The sequence below is a fragment of the Poromitra crassiceps genome (genome assembly GCF_964638095.1).
Source record: "Poromitra crassiceps genome assembly, chromosome: 2".
Lineage (NCBI taxonomy): Eukaryota > Metazoa > Chordata > Actinopteri > Beryciformes > Melamphaidae > Poromitra > Poromitra crassiceps.
The window spans coordinates 74569822-74587330 of record NC_139624.1 but is presented as its reverse complement, the minus strand read 5'-3'; the positions used below and the strand labels follow the sequence as shown (position 1 = coordinate 74587330).

Below are 17509 nucleotides of genomic sequence, written 5' to 3'. Positions count from 1 at the left end.
ACAAGAGTTGTCAGGAACCTACAGAGTGAGTCTATTGTGTTAGCTCCGCCCACCCTGTGAACAGTAACCTACAGATTGAGTCTATTGTGTTAGCTAGTTATCAGATAGTGACTTAACAGACATTTATTTTGATGACAATCTTCTGTATTATCACTTTAAGACCACCAATTAACGACAATGTTAAACTTCACATCTTCATGTCTTAAGACTTTTCACGTATTCCAACAATAAAAACCTCTCAGTCTTGACTGCTGTCAGCCTGTCACATATTTTGCTCTGATTTTTTAGAGACAGTTGCACAGCCATTAAAACACACTTGTCATAAAGTTGTCGTATTGTGACTTTGTGTATTCTGAAAGGTGCAAAGGTCAATAGATCTGTCACAACCTCACAGTCACAGCTCTTCCAAGGTGTATAAACCAAAAGAATGAAATAATTCAGCTCCTCACAGAGGACAACTGACATGTAAAAAAAAAACAATGATTTCAGCTCACAGGGTTACCAGATTGTATGCATAATGAATAAATATATTCCATTCTATATTAAAGTTTGTCAATAGTTTTCCAAGACTCACAGAGTACTTGATGATTACGTTGTTAGGTATAGCTTTGGAATTTTGATGTTAAGACTACTCTGCATGGGAACCTGGTAGAACGCGTGCTAGTAAGGCAGGCATGTCCAAAGTCCGGCTCGGGGGCCAATAGACCCTTTTCACGGGGGCCATTTTGTGTCAAAAAGGCAGGGTAAACACAGGTGCAAGCAAAACATTAATGAGGGTTTCCAACTTACAATCATGGAAGTTGGAAACCCTCATTAGTGTTACAGGCAGAACTAATGTATTCAGATGGTAAACAAAATCCTTGGAGTACAATTGTATTGTAAGTGATTTTATGTTTTTTTTATAACCCATATGATGCAAGAAGCAGCTGGCCCGAAGGTATTTTCACATGATCTAATCTGGCCCCCATTCAAAACAGTTTGGACACCCCTGCATTAAGCCTTATTCCTTCATGGGGCACGGTGGCTCAGTGGTAGAGCTGTCGCCTCGCAGTCAGAAGGTCCTGAGTTCGATTCTCGCCTGGGACACTGTGGGCGCTGTGGTTGTGTTCCCCCCCATATCTTCAGTGCCTACTGCCCAGGTGGGGTATCTCGTCGTAAGGGCCTTTCTGTCTGTGTGGAGTTTGCATGTTCTCCCCGTGCTCCCCCAGGGGGGTTCCTCCGTATATAACCCCCCCCCCATTAAAAACATGCAGAAGATCAGATCGTCATCGTCATCCGACCAGTGACGACAACATCCGAAGTCGGTCCCCGGGCGCTGTACGAGAAAGCGACCACTGCTCCTGGCCTGCCCCCCGGAGGAAAGGACAAAGCCAGGATGGGTTAAATGCAGAAGACAAATTTCACTGGCCACCGTCAGCATGTGTGTGTTGTGGCCGTCCGTGCATGTGTTGATGTGTGATCGTGTGACAATAAAAGACGGGCTTGTCCGTCTGAAATCGTGTTTTTTTTTCACGCTGACCTGGGTTCGAATCCAGCCTGCAGTCATTTGCTGCATGTCCTCCCCTCTCTCTCCCTGGTTTCCTGTCACTGTCTAGCGCACATAGTATCCTATCAACAAAATGCCCCCAAAAAAAAAAAAAAAAAAAAAATGCATAATTCCTGGCCTGTTAGCATTTTGTGACCTTGAATGTGACCTTGAACGCTTGTTTATGCAGCAGTCTGACAAAAGAAACAGACGTCGCTGACAACACTTGTATTGTTAATGTTTGGACCCAAATATTTTTAATATTTTGTCAATAAAACTAACTAACTATTGACTTGTGCAATAGGTTTCATTGAAACTCAAAATAAGTGACGGCACAGACTGAGTTGGCAGTGACACTTTTTATGTTGTTGTTACATTCAAAATCAGAAATAATGGGAGGGGGGAGTCAAAAATTATTTTTGAAATTTTTTGAAATGTCTATGGAAAAAATGAATGGTGAATTCTCTTCTGGGGCTGGAGGCGTTACGTGACTGTTGAGCTCTATGGCAGCCATTTGTATACAGTATGTAGCGGCCACCCCTCTCCCTCAGAGTGATTGGTTTGGCCCTATTCTTTTAGGGTGCAAGTAGTGTCCTCTAGAGAGAGAGTGGCATCAGCGGAGGACCAAAATGCGAGACTCAGCCAATGAACAGCCAGGAATGGGTCTCACGCTACTTTTGCATGCTAAAATAAAGCAGATAATGTACAATTTGATTCAAGAGGGGGAAAACCCTTTCAGAGTACAACACAAACTGTCTATTTTGCTGCAACTCGACAGTGCTGCTTAATCCAGGACCTTACTTCCTGGAACTCTTGAGAGTAAAAAACTGGTCCATTGGAGTGAATGGAGATGTCGGGACTCTTCTATCTACACGGCTCTGGGTGCAAGTAATGGGTGCTCCAGCCAATCAAAATGCTCCGTGAGCACCTCTTCTTCCTACTGTAGATCCTCCACAGTCACACTCCTTTTCGTGGCTCGGAAACACAAAAAACACAAAAAACAAAAACTAATATTTGGAGGCCCTGTCTTGATTTTTCATAAGATGTGGTTGATGCAGGCCCCTGTGCTACACCACTTCACCATAGCTTGCTAGAACCAAAAACGAGCAATATTTCAGAGTCCGTCTTGTTTTCTCAATGCAGAAAATGCACCTCCAAGAGCCTGGCAGATTTGCCACTGCCCCCAAATGCCCAAATTGGGACCCAAATGCCCGTATGTGTGTCTAAAAGTCAGGCCATGCCAGACTGCTTTTGATGCTATTTTTTTACTTCTGTAGAATACCTCAGTATTCTGTCTTGTCCATAGAGACTGAATCTGTCTCCCTTTTTTCCATCGTCCTCTCACATTGTCCCAGCTCTCTGCGCTGCTCTCTTGTATTGGTGTGAAGAAGATTGAGTGTCCCCGCTAGTCAACAGATGACACTTTTTGTGACAGGCTCACACTACAAGACCTTAACCAGATGTAGCCTCAAATTGCTCATTTCTTTTTTTGATACTTTTTATTTATAGAAGATGGTCCATTACAGTAGTCCTCACAAATAATGAGTAAAGGTACAGCAAAAGGAACATATGATGATCATCATATCTACTGCATGTCCCCCCACCCACCCCTCAGTCCCAACACATTACCCTAAAAACAAAAAATTAAAACAATCAAAACGAAAAAAACAAACAAGAAACATACATTAATGTGTGCATACCTACATACATACTGTACATACACATACATATACATACTCACATAGGTCCTCATTTTTATATGTATAGGACATTGTAGAATACATATCTACTTACTATTCTACAAGTGTTATCACCTAGATGCACTCTTACATTACTGTAGGTCATATGGTTAGTGTCCTCATTCCTACATACTGTAAATATACAGTCACACCCATATACACAGCTATCCATCCATACACACACATGCCACCTCCATACATTCATACGTTTCCACCTCCTCACGGACCCACATTCATCCACCCTGCACACACACCTATATATATATATATATATAGCAAAGTAAGCAAAGAGAAAGAAAAGGACAAAACAAAACAAAATAAAGCAAAGAAACAAAAGTTAATGAAAAGGAAGAAAAAAGCTAATAAAGCAAGAAAGAGAAAAGAAAAAAGAAAAAAGAAGTTGGGTTTCACTCGGGGAGCATCTTAAAATATGCGTTTTTCTATATTTCTATATCCCCTCTTTTTATTATATTCCATCTTGTCTCAAACAGTTCCGTTAGGTTTCTAATGTTATGATTAATCCTCTCCATTTTATAAATGTCGCTAATTGTATTCTTCCATTTCGTAATTTGTGGTAGTTCTGGTTTCAGCCAGTTTTTTGTTATTTGCTTGAGTGCTGCTACTCTTAAGATTCTATAGAGGTATTTATCCCCTTGTTGTAAAAGCAATTGTGGTGGTCTACCCAGTAGGATTTGCTCAGGGCCCAAATTAAGTTTGCACTGAAAAATGTTGTCCATAGTTTCGCCTATTTGGGTCCAAAATTGTTTTAACACCGGACAGGAGAAAAAAATATGTGTGTGGTTGGCATCTGCCTCCCCACAATTCCGCCAACAGTCTGTGGTAATTTCGTTAGAGTATTTTGCTTGAATAACAGGCGTGATAAAAAAACGTAGCTGAATTTTCCAGGAATACTCTCTCCAGATAAGAGAACTTGTTGTTTTCCATGAGTTATTGCTTATGTCCTTCCATATTTCTGGGGTTAGCGTAAAGTTAAGTTCTTTCTCCCAATTGGAAATTGCCTTGATTTCATGCCTTCTAGGTTTTTCTTCTATTATACGGTAAATCTGGCCAAGAATATTTTTGGTGTTGACTTTACTAGATGTTTTTATTACACAGGTTATTAAAGGATGTATTTCCTTTGTTGTTTTATTTAAGCCCATGTCTTTGATCAGATAGTTTCTAATTTGAAAATACTTGTAAAAGTTTGTTTTTGGTAAATTATATATTTTTGATAAATTTTCGAAGCTATCTATTCCTTTATCTGTAACTATTTGATTATATCGAATCAAGCCTTTGCTTGCCCAGTTTTTGAAAATGTTATCATTGAGGGTTGGTGTAAATTCCCTGTCCATAGCGATTTCTCTTAAAAATATCAGGTCCTTCTGAATTTCCTTAGTTTTTGTTACTTCTGTCCAGGCCTTTATTGTGCTCTTTACACATGTATTTTCAATTCTGTCAATCTCCTTCTTTGTCATTTTAGCAGATATATACATGTTCCAGTATTTACCCATCTGTTGAAGTTCCATTTGTTTCCATTTTGCTATGGATTGTTTACATAGCCAGTTGGTGATTGGTTTAATCAAAGCGGCATAATAATAATTAATTAAATTTGGTAGAGCAAGTCCCCCATTTAATTTGGTTAATTTAAGTGTTTTCAATTTTATCCGAGGTTTTCTTCCTCCCCAAATAAAATTTGTGAGGGTTTTATCCCATTGATTAAAGATTTTTTTTGGTATGAAGATTGGCAGGTTTTGGAACAAGAAAAGAAATATTGGCAGTATATTTGTTTTAATTACCTCAATTCTCTCTATTAATGATAGTGGTATTAATGTCCATTTATTAAGGTCACGTTTAATCTGGGTCTCCAATGTTTCAAAGTTATATTGATATAAATTCTTAGGCTCCTGCAGATCATCACCCCTAAGTATTTCAGTTTGTTTTGGACCCATCTAAATTTATATTTCGCTTTTATGGTTTGTGATATTGATTGTCCAACTACCATAGCTTCTGATTTACCCATATTTAGTTTGTAGTCAGATACTACACTATATTGTGTTATTTCCTCCATAACTGCCTCCAATGATTGTGGAATGTTAGTCAAAAAGAGGATGAGATCATCTGCGTAAATTGCCAATTTATGTTCTTCTTGTTCCACTGCCACTCCTTGTATTTTACAATTTTGTCTTATTTTCTCTGCAAAAGGTTCCATTGCTAAAATAAAGATGAGGGGAGACAAGGGGTCACCCTGGCGTGTGCCCCAAGAGAGGTTAAAGGAGTCTGATATTGTGCCATTTACCCGTATTCTTGCCTTAGGAGTATTATATATAATCTTTAACCAGCTAATAAAAGTTTCATTAAATTTGAATTTTTGGCACACTTCAAATATGAAGGGCCAAGACACTCTATCAAATGCCTTCTCGGCGTCTAGGGTTAGGATAAGCATTTGTTGTTTTGATTTTGAAGAGTTTTCTATTATGTTCAGGGTTCTTCTGACATTGTCTCCTAGAGTTCTATTAGGAACAAAGCCAGTTTGGTCTGGATTTATGATCATGGGAGTAATCATTTGTAGTCTTTTTGCAATGATAGAGGTAAGTAATTTATGGTCTACATTTAATAAAGATATTGGGCGGTATGAGGCACAGTCTTCTAATTCTTTACCTTCCTTATGGATTAACGTAATGATTGCCATATCCCATGTATTTGCATATTGATTATTCTCTAACGCCCAGTTGTAGGATTTGCATAGCAGTGGTACTAATAGCGATTGAAATTCCTTATAAAACTCATTTGTGAAGCCATCACTTCCTGGGGATTTTTCATTTTTTGTCTTTTTTATGATTTCTAATAATTCGGACTCCTTTATTGGGTTAGTTAGTTGATTATTTTGTTCTTCTGTTACTTCTGGTAAGATAATAGTTTCCAAATATTTATGTATTTTTTCTATAAGATTTTCTTGTAATTCCGGAGTATACAGTTTCTGGTAAAATTTGACAAATTCTTTAGCTATTTCAGACCTTTTTATTAATATATTACCAGAACTGTCTTTAATTTTTAGGATCCGAGCTTTATTACTCTGTCTTCGTAACCTCCATGCTAGCGTTTTCTGGGCCCTTGGTCCACTATCATAATACTTTTGCTTAGTAAATGCGAGTGCTTTTTCTATATGTTCCATATCCAGAAGATCTATTTGTTTTTTAATTTGATCCATTTCATCTAGTATTTGTTTATCTGCTCTCTTTTTATGTTCTTCCTGAAGTATTTTCAGTTTACTATTCAAGTTATTTCTTTCCCTCTCTTTTTGCTTCTTCTTAAATGAGGAAAAGGCTATAATCTCACCTCTGATAACTGCTTTAGCCCCTTCCCAAACCATTAAAGGGGAGACTTCTCCATTATCATTAATCTCAATGTATTGTTTAATTACTGCTGCTATTTTATTTTTAAATTCTATGTCTTTTAGAAGGGTGTTATTTAATCTCCAGATTGATGCACCTTTTTCTATTGCTAAGGTTATCTCCATAGAGATTATGGCGTGATCTGATATATCTATTTTACCAATGGAGCATTGTTTAACTTTCTCTAACTCTGATCTATACATGAGAAAGTAATCTAATCTCGAGTATTTGTTATATGTTTTGGAGTAGTAAGTGTAATCTCTTTCATTAGGATGTAATTTTCTCCAAACGTCTATAATGCCTATTTCTGTTTCTACCCTCTTCAGCAATGCTGATGTTTTCTCTGATTTATGTTTTATATTATATTGACAGTCTAATTTTGCATCCATGATCAAATTTAAATCCCCGCCAATTATTGTTGTCCCCTTTGCCTCTGAAGTAATTAATGTTATCAATTTAGCGATTAATTCTGGTCCCTGCCCTGGTGGGTTATATATGTTTAGCAGTGTTATTTCTAAATCTTCTATTTTGCCCGTGACGAAAATATATCTCCCCTCCTTATCTGCAATAGTTTTTTCGACTTGAAAAGGAATATTTTTTCGGATTAATATTGCAACTCCCCTTTTTGCAGAGGAGTGAGATGAAAAGAAAACCTGAGCAGCTGCAAGTTGTTCCAATTTTTTATGTTCTTCTTTTGATAAATGGGTTTCTTGAAGAAATGTTATGGTTCCTCCCTCCCTTTTTAGTTTTAGCAAGATTTTTTTTCTTTTAATGGGGTTATTTAATCCATTCACATTAAGCAAGTTTATTTTAAGGTCTGTGATCATGGCGAGGGAAGTACATTACCTGCTTGATCTCCCTGGGGAAATCCATGGCTCCTCCTTTCCAAATGCATCCACGAAGTTATATGGCTTCCCCTTGCAAACCCAACTATGTACAAAGGATAAGAAAAAAACTAACCTAGAATAACCTAGCATAAGAAATAAAGCAAAAAGAAACAAAACAAAAAAAACTAAAATAACCTGACCTCCATTAGTGCTACCACCTACCAAGGGTAGCATTTTGTTTTCCATGGGTAAGAGAAACCACATGGATACTAGGGTCCATAAAAAGTTGGTACCCTTCTCTTGAAAAGAAACAAGACCATTGACAGCACATGACTGATGGATGTGTTGCATGGGCCTACTTTACCCCCCCCTCCCCCTTCCCCCAGTCAATATATTTATTCTGCTATTGTGGTCCCTATAAAACAGGAAAAAAATAATATAACATTAATAATAATAATAATAATAATAATAATAATAATAATAATAATAATAATAATAATAGTATTAAAGAGTCTATTAGATATATACCTTTTTAACCCCCCCCCCCCCCCCCCATGTAGCACACACACACACACACACACACACACACACACACACACACACACACACACACACACACACACGTCCCTCCTCACTCATACATATACACTTCAATCAGACCTGGTTTAGTTAAACATTTGAGACTATTCAAAGTCCACACATATATTTGTAATATGGAAGTGGGGGGGGGGGGGGGGGGGGGGGCACGCGTGCATCCGTGAAGAATGGACGGCCCACAAGGTATTCTTGAGCCTCTCACGCCCTACATCCCCGCCCGCCCACACCCCATCTCCCCCTAAAACAAAAAGAAACATTCCAAAGGAAAATACATAATTAAAAATTGAATATAAAAAGGAGAAAAACAAAAGAAAAAATAAATAAATAGTATCAAATTGCTCATTTCAAGTACAAGTTCAAATCTGACATCCAAGAACGTGCTTTCCCTGCTACCTGTTAGGTCTCATCTCGTCTCTTCTCTGTCTGTCTTTCCCTGCTACCTGTCTAAGACAGGTCTCATCTCTGTCTGTCTTTCTCATCATTTCTCCCTCTCTTTCTTTCTTATTCTCTCTGTCCTTCTTTCTCATAGTGCGTTCTACTTTATTCATCTTAGAGCTTATCTTAGTTTGCCTTAGCTGTTTTGTCTCCCCATCTCATCCCTTATCCCGTTCTCTCTCACTCATTGACTGTCTGTCTGTCTGTCTGTCTGTCTCTCTGCCTGTCTGTCTGTCTGTCTCTCTGTCTGTCTGCCTGTCTGTCTATCCATCCCACCCCCTGCCTGTTTGTCGGTGAGGCAAAGGACAACCTGACCTATGGAAACGGAGTAAGAAGTGTGAACACACTGTCTGCTTTTAAAAGTCACCTCCACGTGGGCGTCTTCCATCTTTGTCTTCCCCTCCATTTTAGCTGTGTCAATTCCTCAGAGCAGAGGCCTTCGACAACAAGTCAATATCAGCCTTCTCTCTGCCGCACACATGCTACTGTGTACACACACACATGCACAGATATACACACACACACACACACACACACACACATATGCACAGATACACACACACACACACACACACACACATCAACTCTGTATGTCTCACAATCAATAGTTCCAATATGGAGCTGGCACCAGCTCTGCTCAATACTTTAATGGACGTTAGTGTAACTGGAGGGCGGGACATTAATGTTATTGCTTTCCCCCCCATCCCTCGCTCCCTCCCTCCTTCCCTCGCTCGCTCCCTCCCCCCATCCCTCGCTCTCTCCCTCCCCCCATCCCTCGCTCCCTCCCTCCCTCCCTCCTTCCCTCGCTCCCTCCCTCCTTCCCTTGCTGCCTCCCTCCCCCCATCCCTCGCTCTCTCCCTCCTTCCTTCGCTCCCTCCCTCCTTCCCTCCCTCACTCCCTCCCTCCATCGCTCTGGCTTTTCCCAGCACATTCTCTCCGCTTCATCCACCACTCCATTTTCTTTCCTGTTTCACACCTTCTCTCCTGTCTTTTAAGTGTTTCATCATGGAACAAGATGTGCACATCTGCTGCTGTAGGGGTTTGAAGTGTTTGTGTATCTAAGGTTAACCACCCCCTCTCTCTCTGTCTCTCTCTCTCTTTCTCTGTGTCTCTGTCTCTCTCTCAGACTCTGACGGAGCCTGCCATCTTTGCCAGGGAGACCAGTTGTGATTGTCGCGCCCCTCATGAGAAACTCACCATTGCTCAAGCCCGCAGAGGCACTCCAGGTACACCTCCTCTCCTCCCCTTCCTCCTGATCTGTGCCCTCCTCCTCCTCCTCTCACCTTTCCTCCCTGCTATTCTCATACTTCCTGCTCTTTTCAATCAGCTCAACAACACAACTCAACCAGCTGTGCCCTGATTTGATTCCAATATTCCACTACTCCTACTACTCCTACTACTGCTACTACTCCTACTACTACTACTACTCCTACTACTACTACTACTCCTCCTCCTACTACTCCTACTACTACTACTACTCCTACTACTACTCCTACTACTTCTACTACTACTCCTACTACTCCTACTACTACTACTACTCCTACTACTACTCCCACTACTACTACTACTACTCCTACTATTCCTACTACTATTATTACTACTACTACTACTACTGCTGCTACTACTACTACTCCTACTACTCCTACTACTACTACTCCTACTATTCCTACTACTACCACTGCTGCTACTACTACTACTACTCCTACTACTACTCCTACTACTCCTACTACTCCTACTACTCCTACTACTACTCCTACTACTACTCCTCCTACTACTACTCCTCCTACTACTACTACTACTACTACTACTACTACCACTGCTGCTACTACTACCCCTACTACTCCTACTACTCCTACTACTACTACTACTACTACTACTACTCCTACTACTACTACTACTCCTACTACTACTACTACTACTACTACTACTCCTACTACTACTACTATTACTACTCCTGCTACTACTACTACTACTCCTACTCCTACTACTACTCCTACTACTACTACTACTACTACTACTACTACTACTACTCCTACTATACTACTACTACTACTACTACTAATACTACCCATACTACTGCTACCGTTACTGCTACTACCCATTCTGCTGCTACTACTTCTAATACTACTGTAGTATTGCTGACCTTTTCTCCCTTCATCTGAGCAAAGATTATTGGACATCCCTCGAACCGGTTTAAAACCCAAGGTGGTGCATCCCGGCGGCTCACCTGGTAGCACGCGTATGACAGAAGCTCGGTCCTTTGCGCGGTCGACGCGGGTTCGAATCCGACCAGAGGTCCTTTGGCGAATGTCATCCCCTCTCTCTCTCCCCACCTTTCCTGTCTGCCTACTGTTCAAAAATGCCCCCCCCCCCCCCCAAAAAAAAACAAAAACAAAAAACAAACACAAAAAACAACAAAACCTGGTGCTTGTCAAGATGTTGCAGGCAGTTTGTGGAATGGCCTCTTCCTTATCATTATGATTCTTAGATTCATGCGATGTCTTCAGAAATCAGCTGAAAACTATTTTATGCAGACAAGCTTTTGCTTCGCCTGTGGTCATTTGTTCCGTTTGATTTGATTGCCTCTTATTGGTTTTATCTCCTCATCTTTGGAACTGTTATCCTCGTTCCTTTGAACGTTTGAGCTTTGATCCTTTTGTTGCTGTTATTTTCATTATTAAAGGGACATACCATGTTTTTCCTCTTACATGTGGTGCTATTTATCCATCTACATCGTGAGTTGCTGAGTTTTGGAGATATCAGGTGTAGAGATTTCTGCCTTTTCTCCAACACAATGGAACTGGATGGCACTCGGCTTGTGGTGCTCAAAACGTCAAAAAGATACATTTGAAAAACTCAACAGCAATGTCTCTTTCCAGAAATAATGACCCGGTTACCCAAGATAACACAAACCTAGTTGTGAGCAGTTTCATATAGGAACTATCTAGCAGCTAGCGGCTGTAGTTCGGTCTAAAGAAAATAGTTCCTACATGAAAATGCACACAACAAGGTTTGTGGATTATCTTGAATAACCGGGTCATGATTTCTGGAAAGAGACATTGCTGTTGAGTTTTTCAAATGTATGTTTTTGTCACTTCGACCACCACAAGTCGAGTGCCATCCAGTTCCATTGTATTTGAGACAAGGCAGACATCTTTAGGGCTGATATCTCCAACACTCAGGCAACTAACACAAAACGATCTAGGTGGATAAATAGCACTACAGGTGAGAGGGAAAATTGTGATTGTGTATCTGTGAAGGGTACTATACAAATGAACTTTACTGACTTGACTTTAGTAGCCTACTCCCACACATTGTGACCGTAGTCATCATGGTAGGCTTGTTTGTCTCTGACAGTGTTGTTGTGTTGCTGTGTGTTATCAGTGGACCGGCCAGTCAGAGTCTATGCAGATGGCATCTTTGACCTGTTCCACTCCGGCCATGCTCGCGCTCTCATGCAGGCCAAGAACCTCTTCCCAAACACCTACCTGATAGTGGGAGGTAGGACAGACACACACATACACGCACACACACACACACGCGCGCGCACGTACGCGCACACGCACACGCGCACACACACACACCCACACACACCCCCCCCACACACACACACACCCTACTGAAAACAACCCATCTGCAATTCTGTAACTGATGGTTAACTTATGTTCCGTGTTTGTGTGTTGTGTTGTGTGTGTGTCGCGTGTGTGTGTGTGTGTGTGTTGTGTTGTGTGTGTGTGTGTGTGTGTACACAATAGTGTGCAGTGACGAGCTGACCCATAAATACAAAGGTTTCACGGTCATGACAGAGGACGAACGCTATGAGGCGCTGAGACACTGCCGCTATGTCGACGAGGTGGTGAGGGACGCACCCTGGACCCTCACACCTGACTTCCTTGAGAATCACAAGGTGTGTGTGTGTGTGGCTTTTTGTCATATTGTGTTTATGAGCAAACCCTTTCTATGCACTCCATCTCACCTGTACCTCTAACCTCTGAATGATGTTTCATACCGTGTGTGTGTGTGTGTGTGTGTGTGTGCGCGCGTGCGTGCGTGTGTGTGTGTATGTGTGTGCAACATGTCCTTTGATTGTTTCTCAGATCGATTTTGTGGCTCATGACGATATCCCATACTCCTCAGCAGGAAGTGAGGACGTCTATAAACACATCAAGGAGGCAGGTTAGTGTGTGTGTGTGTGTGTGTGTGTGTGTGTGTGTGTGTGTGTGTGTGTGATGCTCTACACCAGTGCTTCTCTGGGGTCCCCAAGAAGTTACCACAATTAGTCACTATTGTGACCATAGTGTCTGTAGAAACTGCTATTGGTGTTGGTTAAAGGTGTAGCCTCAGCAAGGATGGGTGGGTGATGGAATATCATCAGACAGGTGTAGATTGATGTAAACAGATGATACAGATGATTTTACCTAAACACAAAAAGGTATTAACAAAGGTTTCAAACAAACAAGGGAAAACATTCAACTGTAAAGTAATAATACATCTAATTCAAATATACAAAGGGAATAACTAACTATAACAAGACTTACTGGCAATGATGCATCTGCACATTGGTGAACATCAAGGGAAGGACAAAGCAGCCTCCTCCACTGCTGTCTGGAGCCTACTGAGCCTCACCCGATCAGCCGTCCTTTATTGAGCCCAGGTGCGGCCCAATCAGGGCCCCAGGTGTGGCTGATTAGGCGAGGCTGAGCTGGTGGGGGGATTTTGTACAGCCGCCCCTCAAATATAGCATTATATTTGATAAATAAACTCAGGTCAGGGTCCAGAAAATCCAGGGTTAGCTGTAGGAGGAAAGGCTGCCATACATCACCCAAGGGAGATGGGCGTCCCGCCGTCCCATGAAAAACAAGTTTTGGGTTCACAGGCTCCAGGTCAGGCAGGATGGTTGAAGGGCACCACGGGTCCGGAGGGCGTCCAGGGGGAAGGTCAGAAGGGTGGTGCAACCCTGGACGATGGCCCAGACGCTGATGACACAGGTAGCAGCACCCTTCCGGAGGCCGACCTGGATGCTGGTGGTGGAATGGTGCCACGGTAGGTCGGCGCCAAGGGATGGGTGCCAAGGGAGCAGATGGAGGTGCGGGAGCCACCCGAGCAGGAGGTCTAGGGGGCACTGGGGCTAGAGCCGGGGGGGCCACCGGTGCAGGGGGCACCAGGACTGGCGGTGCGGGGGGCACCAGGACTGGCGGTGCGGGGGACACCAGGACTGGCGGTGCGGGGGGCACTGGGACTGGAGCCAGGGGGGCCACTGGGACTGGCGGTGCGGGGGGCACCGGAACTGGCAGTGCGGGGGGCACCGGGACTGGAGCCAGGGGGGCCACCGGGACTGGCAGTGCGGGGGGCACTGGGACTAGAGCCAGGGGGCCCACCAGGACTGGTGGTGCGGGGGGCACCGGAACTGGCAGTGCGGGGGACACTGGGACTGGAGCCAGGGGGGCCACCAGGGCTGGCGGTGCAGAGGGCACCGGAACTGGCAGTGCGGGGGGCACTGGGACTAGAGCCAGGGGGGCCAGGGGGGCCACCGGGACTGGCGGTGCGGGGGGCACCGGAACTGGCAGTGCGGGGGGCACTGGGACTGGAGCCAGGGGGGCCACCGGAATCTGAGGAGGTGCAGGGAGCACCTGAGGCGGAGGAGGTGCAGGGAGCACCTGAGGTGGAGGAGGTGCAAGGAGCTGGAGAGTCTGAGGAGGTGCAGGGAGCACCTGAGGCGGAGGAGGAGGCGCCTGGAACACCTGAGGCAGAGGAGGTGCAGGGAGCACCCGAGGCAGAGGAGGTGGTGCCTGGAACACCTGAGGCAGAGGAGGAGGCGCAGGGAGCACCTGAGGCTGAGGAGGAGGCGCCTGGAACACCTGAGGCAGAGGAGAAGGCACAGGGAGCACCTGAGGCTGAGGAGGAGGCGCCTGGAACACCTGAGGCAGAGGAGGAGGCGCAGGGAGCACCTGAGGCTGAGGAGGTGCAGGGGCCGCTCCTCTTCGGTACACACTCTGCTCTATCGTGTCAAGCCTCCTGCTAACCTGCATCAACAGGTGTCTATGGTGCTCACTAAGTTGATATGGTGCAGGTTGGCTAAGCTGTCTCCCAGGTGTATGCCCGACCACATGGCAATAATATTGTGTTGGGGGATGGGGTTGGGAGGTTTGTGCTACTGAAGGAGTGTAAAAGGCTGGATAATATCCATATTGTTGATGGTATCCAGGTGCCCACCTTGGTCCCTCTGCTGGTTGCTGGTTCCTCTGGTCCATTCCCACTTGCTGAGGCCAATCCAGCTCGAAGGACCATGTAGAAACTGCTATTGGTGTTGGTTAAAGGTGTAGCCTCAGCATGAGAATGAGGAGGACCAGAGGAACATATGCCAAGGGTTTTATTTAGACAGATTCCTTGGTGGGTGATGGAATATCATCAGACAGGTGTAGATTGATGTAAACAGATGGTACAGATGATTTTACCTAAACACAAAAAGGTATTAACAAAGGTTTCAAACAAACAAGGGAAAACATTCAACTGTAAAGTAATAATACATCTAATTCAAATATACAAAGGGAATAACTAACTATAACAAGACTTACTGGCAATGATGCATCTGTAGCCTGGGTAAACCCATCCCCCACGTGACCTGCTCTCAGACCTGTTCTCAGTCACTATGGTCTGGTCCCCCGCCTGTGCTAAACGATTTCTTGCGGTTGTTGCCCCCCCCCCGATAGACCGCTCCATTACGCAACCGTCATCCAACCAGCTTTGTGCACAGAGCACATGCGCAGTGCAGCAGATGGCGTCATCGCTCTGCGACCTTTGTTGTTAGCAAGCGAGCTAACACTTTTCATTTCAGTACTGCTAGCACGCAAATGGTTACAACCAGCTACAAGAAGAGAGAACATCGCGTGACGGTGGTCAGGGAATGAAAGAGGAACAGGACTACTGTCTACACGGACCCAAACCTCGATCCCTGCTGCAGATGGCCGCAGATCTGGAGAGATATTTGTGGCTGTGAAGAACAGTCATCATCTATACAGCTGCTGCCAACCTGATGAGGAAACAGGCGTGCTTGTTATGCTGGACACTGAATGCCAGACTGCAGACTTCATCCTCCAGTGCTGTTCGCCTCAGGACTTGAAGGCCTAACGTTGTACCATGGACTGTATACATTCTGTGCTAATAATGCTAGCATGCTAACATCCTTTTCACACACACACACTGAATATACCGAAATGCTAGATTTGATCATGGACTTAACGCTAATGTTAATCAAAAACGGCCGCAGTCATAACGGTAAGGTGTGTTTGACCTAATTGAAATATTAACGTTAATGCCCTCACATTTCAGCGTGGTTACAGATAAACCTATTTAACGCTAGCTAGCTACAGTAGACTTTTGGAGGCGTTAATGTGAATGTCATGACGTAGTGAGCGTAGTATTATACTGTATATTATACATAATCCAGATGTAACCTAGCTATAGCTAGACGTTAAGAGGTTAGCGTGAATGCGACTGAGACCTGACATTACTGGCTTGATATCATATTCCAGATGCAACCTAGCTAGATAAGCTCCACACGGCTGTATGAGTAGCTACAATCAAATGTATCAAGCCTTGATATCATATTCCAGATCCAACCTAGCTAGCTAGATGTTAAGAGGTAGGAATATACCGAAATGCTAGACTTGATCGTGGACTTAATGTGAATCCAAAACGGCCACACTCATAACGTTAAGGTGTGTTTGACCTAGCTAGAAATATTAACGTTAATGCCCTCACATTTCAGCGTGGTTACAGATAAACCTATTTAACGCTAGCTAGCTACATTACTGGCTTGATATCATATTCCAGATGCAACCTAGCTAGATAAGCTCCACACGGCTGTATGAGTAGCTACAATCAAATGTATCAAGCCGATATCATATTCCAGATCCAACCTAGCTAGCTAGATGTTAAGAGGTAGGAATATACCGAAATGCTAGACTTGATCGTGGACTTAATGTTAATCCAAAACGGCCACACTCATAACGTTAAGGTGTGTTTGACCTAGCTAGAAATATTAACGTTAATGCCCTCACATTTCAGCGTGGTTACAGATAAACCTATTTAACGCTAGCTAGCTACATTACTGGCTTGATATCATATTCCAGATGCAACCTAGCTAGATAAGCTCCACACGGCTGTATGAGTAGCTACAATCAAATGTATCAAGCCGATATCATATTCCAGATCCAACCTAGCTAGCTAGATGTTAAGAGGTAGGAATATACCGAAATGCTAGACTTGATCGTGGACTTAATGTTAATCCAAAACGGCCACACTCATAACGTTAAGGTGTGTTTGACCTAGCTAGAAATATTAACGTTAATGCCCTCACATTTCAGCGTGGTTACAGATAAACCTATTTAACGCTAGCTAGCTACATTACTGGCTTGATATCATATTCCAGATGCAACCTAGCTAGATAAGCTCCACACGGCTGTATGAGTAGCTACAATCAAATGTATCAAGCCGATATCATATTCCAGATCCAACCTAGCTAGCTAGATGTTAAGAGGTAGGAATATACCGAAATGCTAGACTTGATCGTGGACTTAATGTTAATCCAAAACGGCCACACTCATAACGTTAAGGTGTGTTTGACCTAGCTAGAAGTTAAGAGGTTAGCGTGAATGCGACTGAGACCTGACATTACTGAAGTGAATACAAGTGACCTATATTTTTCAATCCTGTCTTTGAATAAAAGTTGTACATTGTGTTATGCTTGAAAACCATGTCTTTGCTCCCTTATGTGTTCACAATTACAACAAATCTGTATGGTTTATCTGTTGGCATTAAACCGTGGTATTTCATTGGGTGATATTCCATATTTGTCATTAAACCTAGCTGTTCACATAAATTTGCAATGATGATCGACCACGTGAGATATCACAAGTAGCCTACTTTTATTAAAAAATAAAATGCAAAGAGAGGTTTCCTTCTCTAACTATTGGTGCGTTCACAAAATATTTA

The 17509-nt window shown here is 43.1% G+C and overlaps 1 protein-coding gene across 2 annotated transcripts in view; it reads left to right on the top strand.

The window, feature by feature from the left end:
- Nucleotides 1-17509, top strand: part of LOC310797615 (choline-phosphate cytidylyltransferase B-like) — a gene marked incomplete at both ends in the record, with an annotated part of 30349 nt that overhangs the window by 5962 nt on the left and 6878 nt on the right. For both annotated transcript variants that reach the window (XM_083660009.1, XM_083660010.1), the window contains 4 exons: nt 9642-9741; nt 11900-12016; nt 12271-12422; nt 12613-12691. In XM_083660009.1, coding sequence (XP_083516135.1) covers nt 9642-9741; nt 11900-12016; nt 12271-12422; nt 12613-12691 — 448 coding nt within the window. The remainder of the gene's footprint in view (nt 1-9641; nt 9742-11899; nt 12017-12270; nt 12423-12612; nt 12692-17509) is intronic.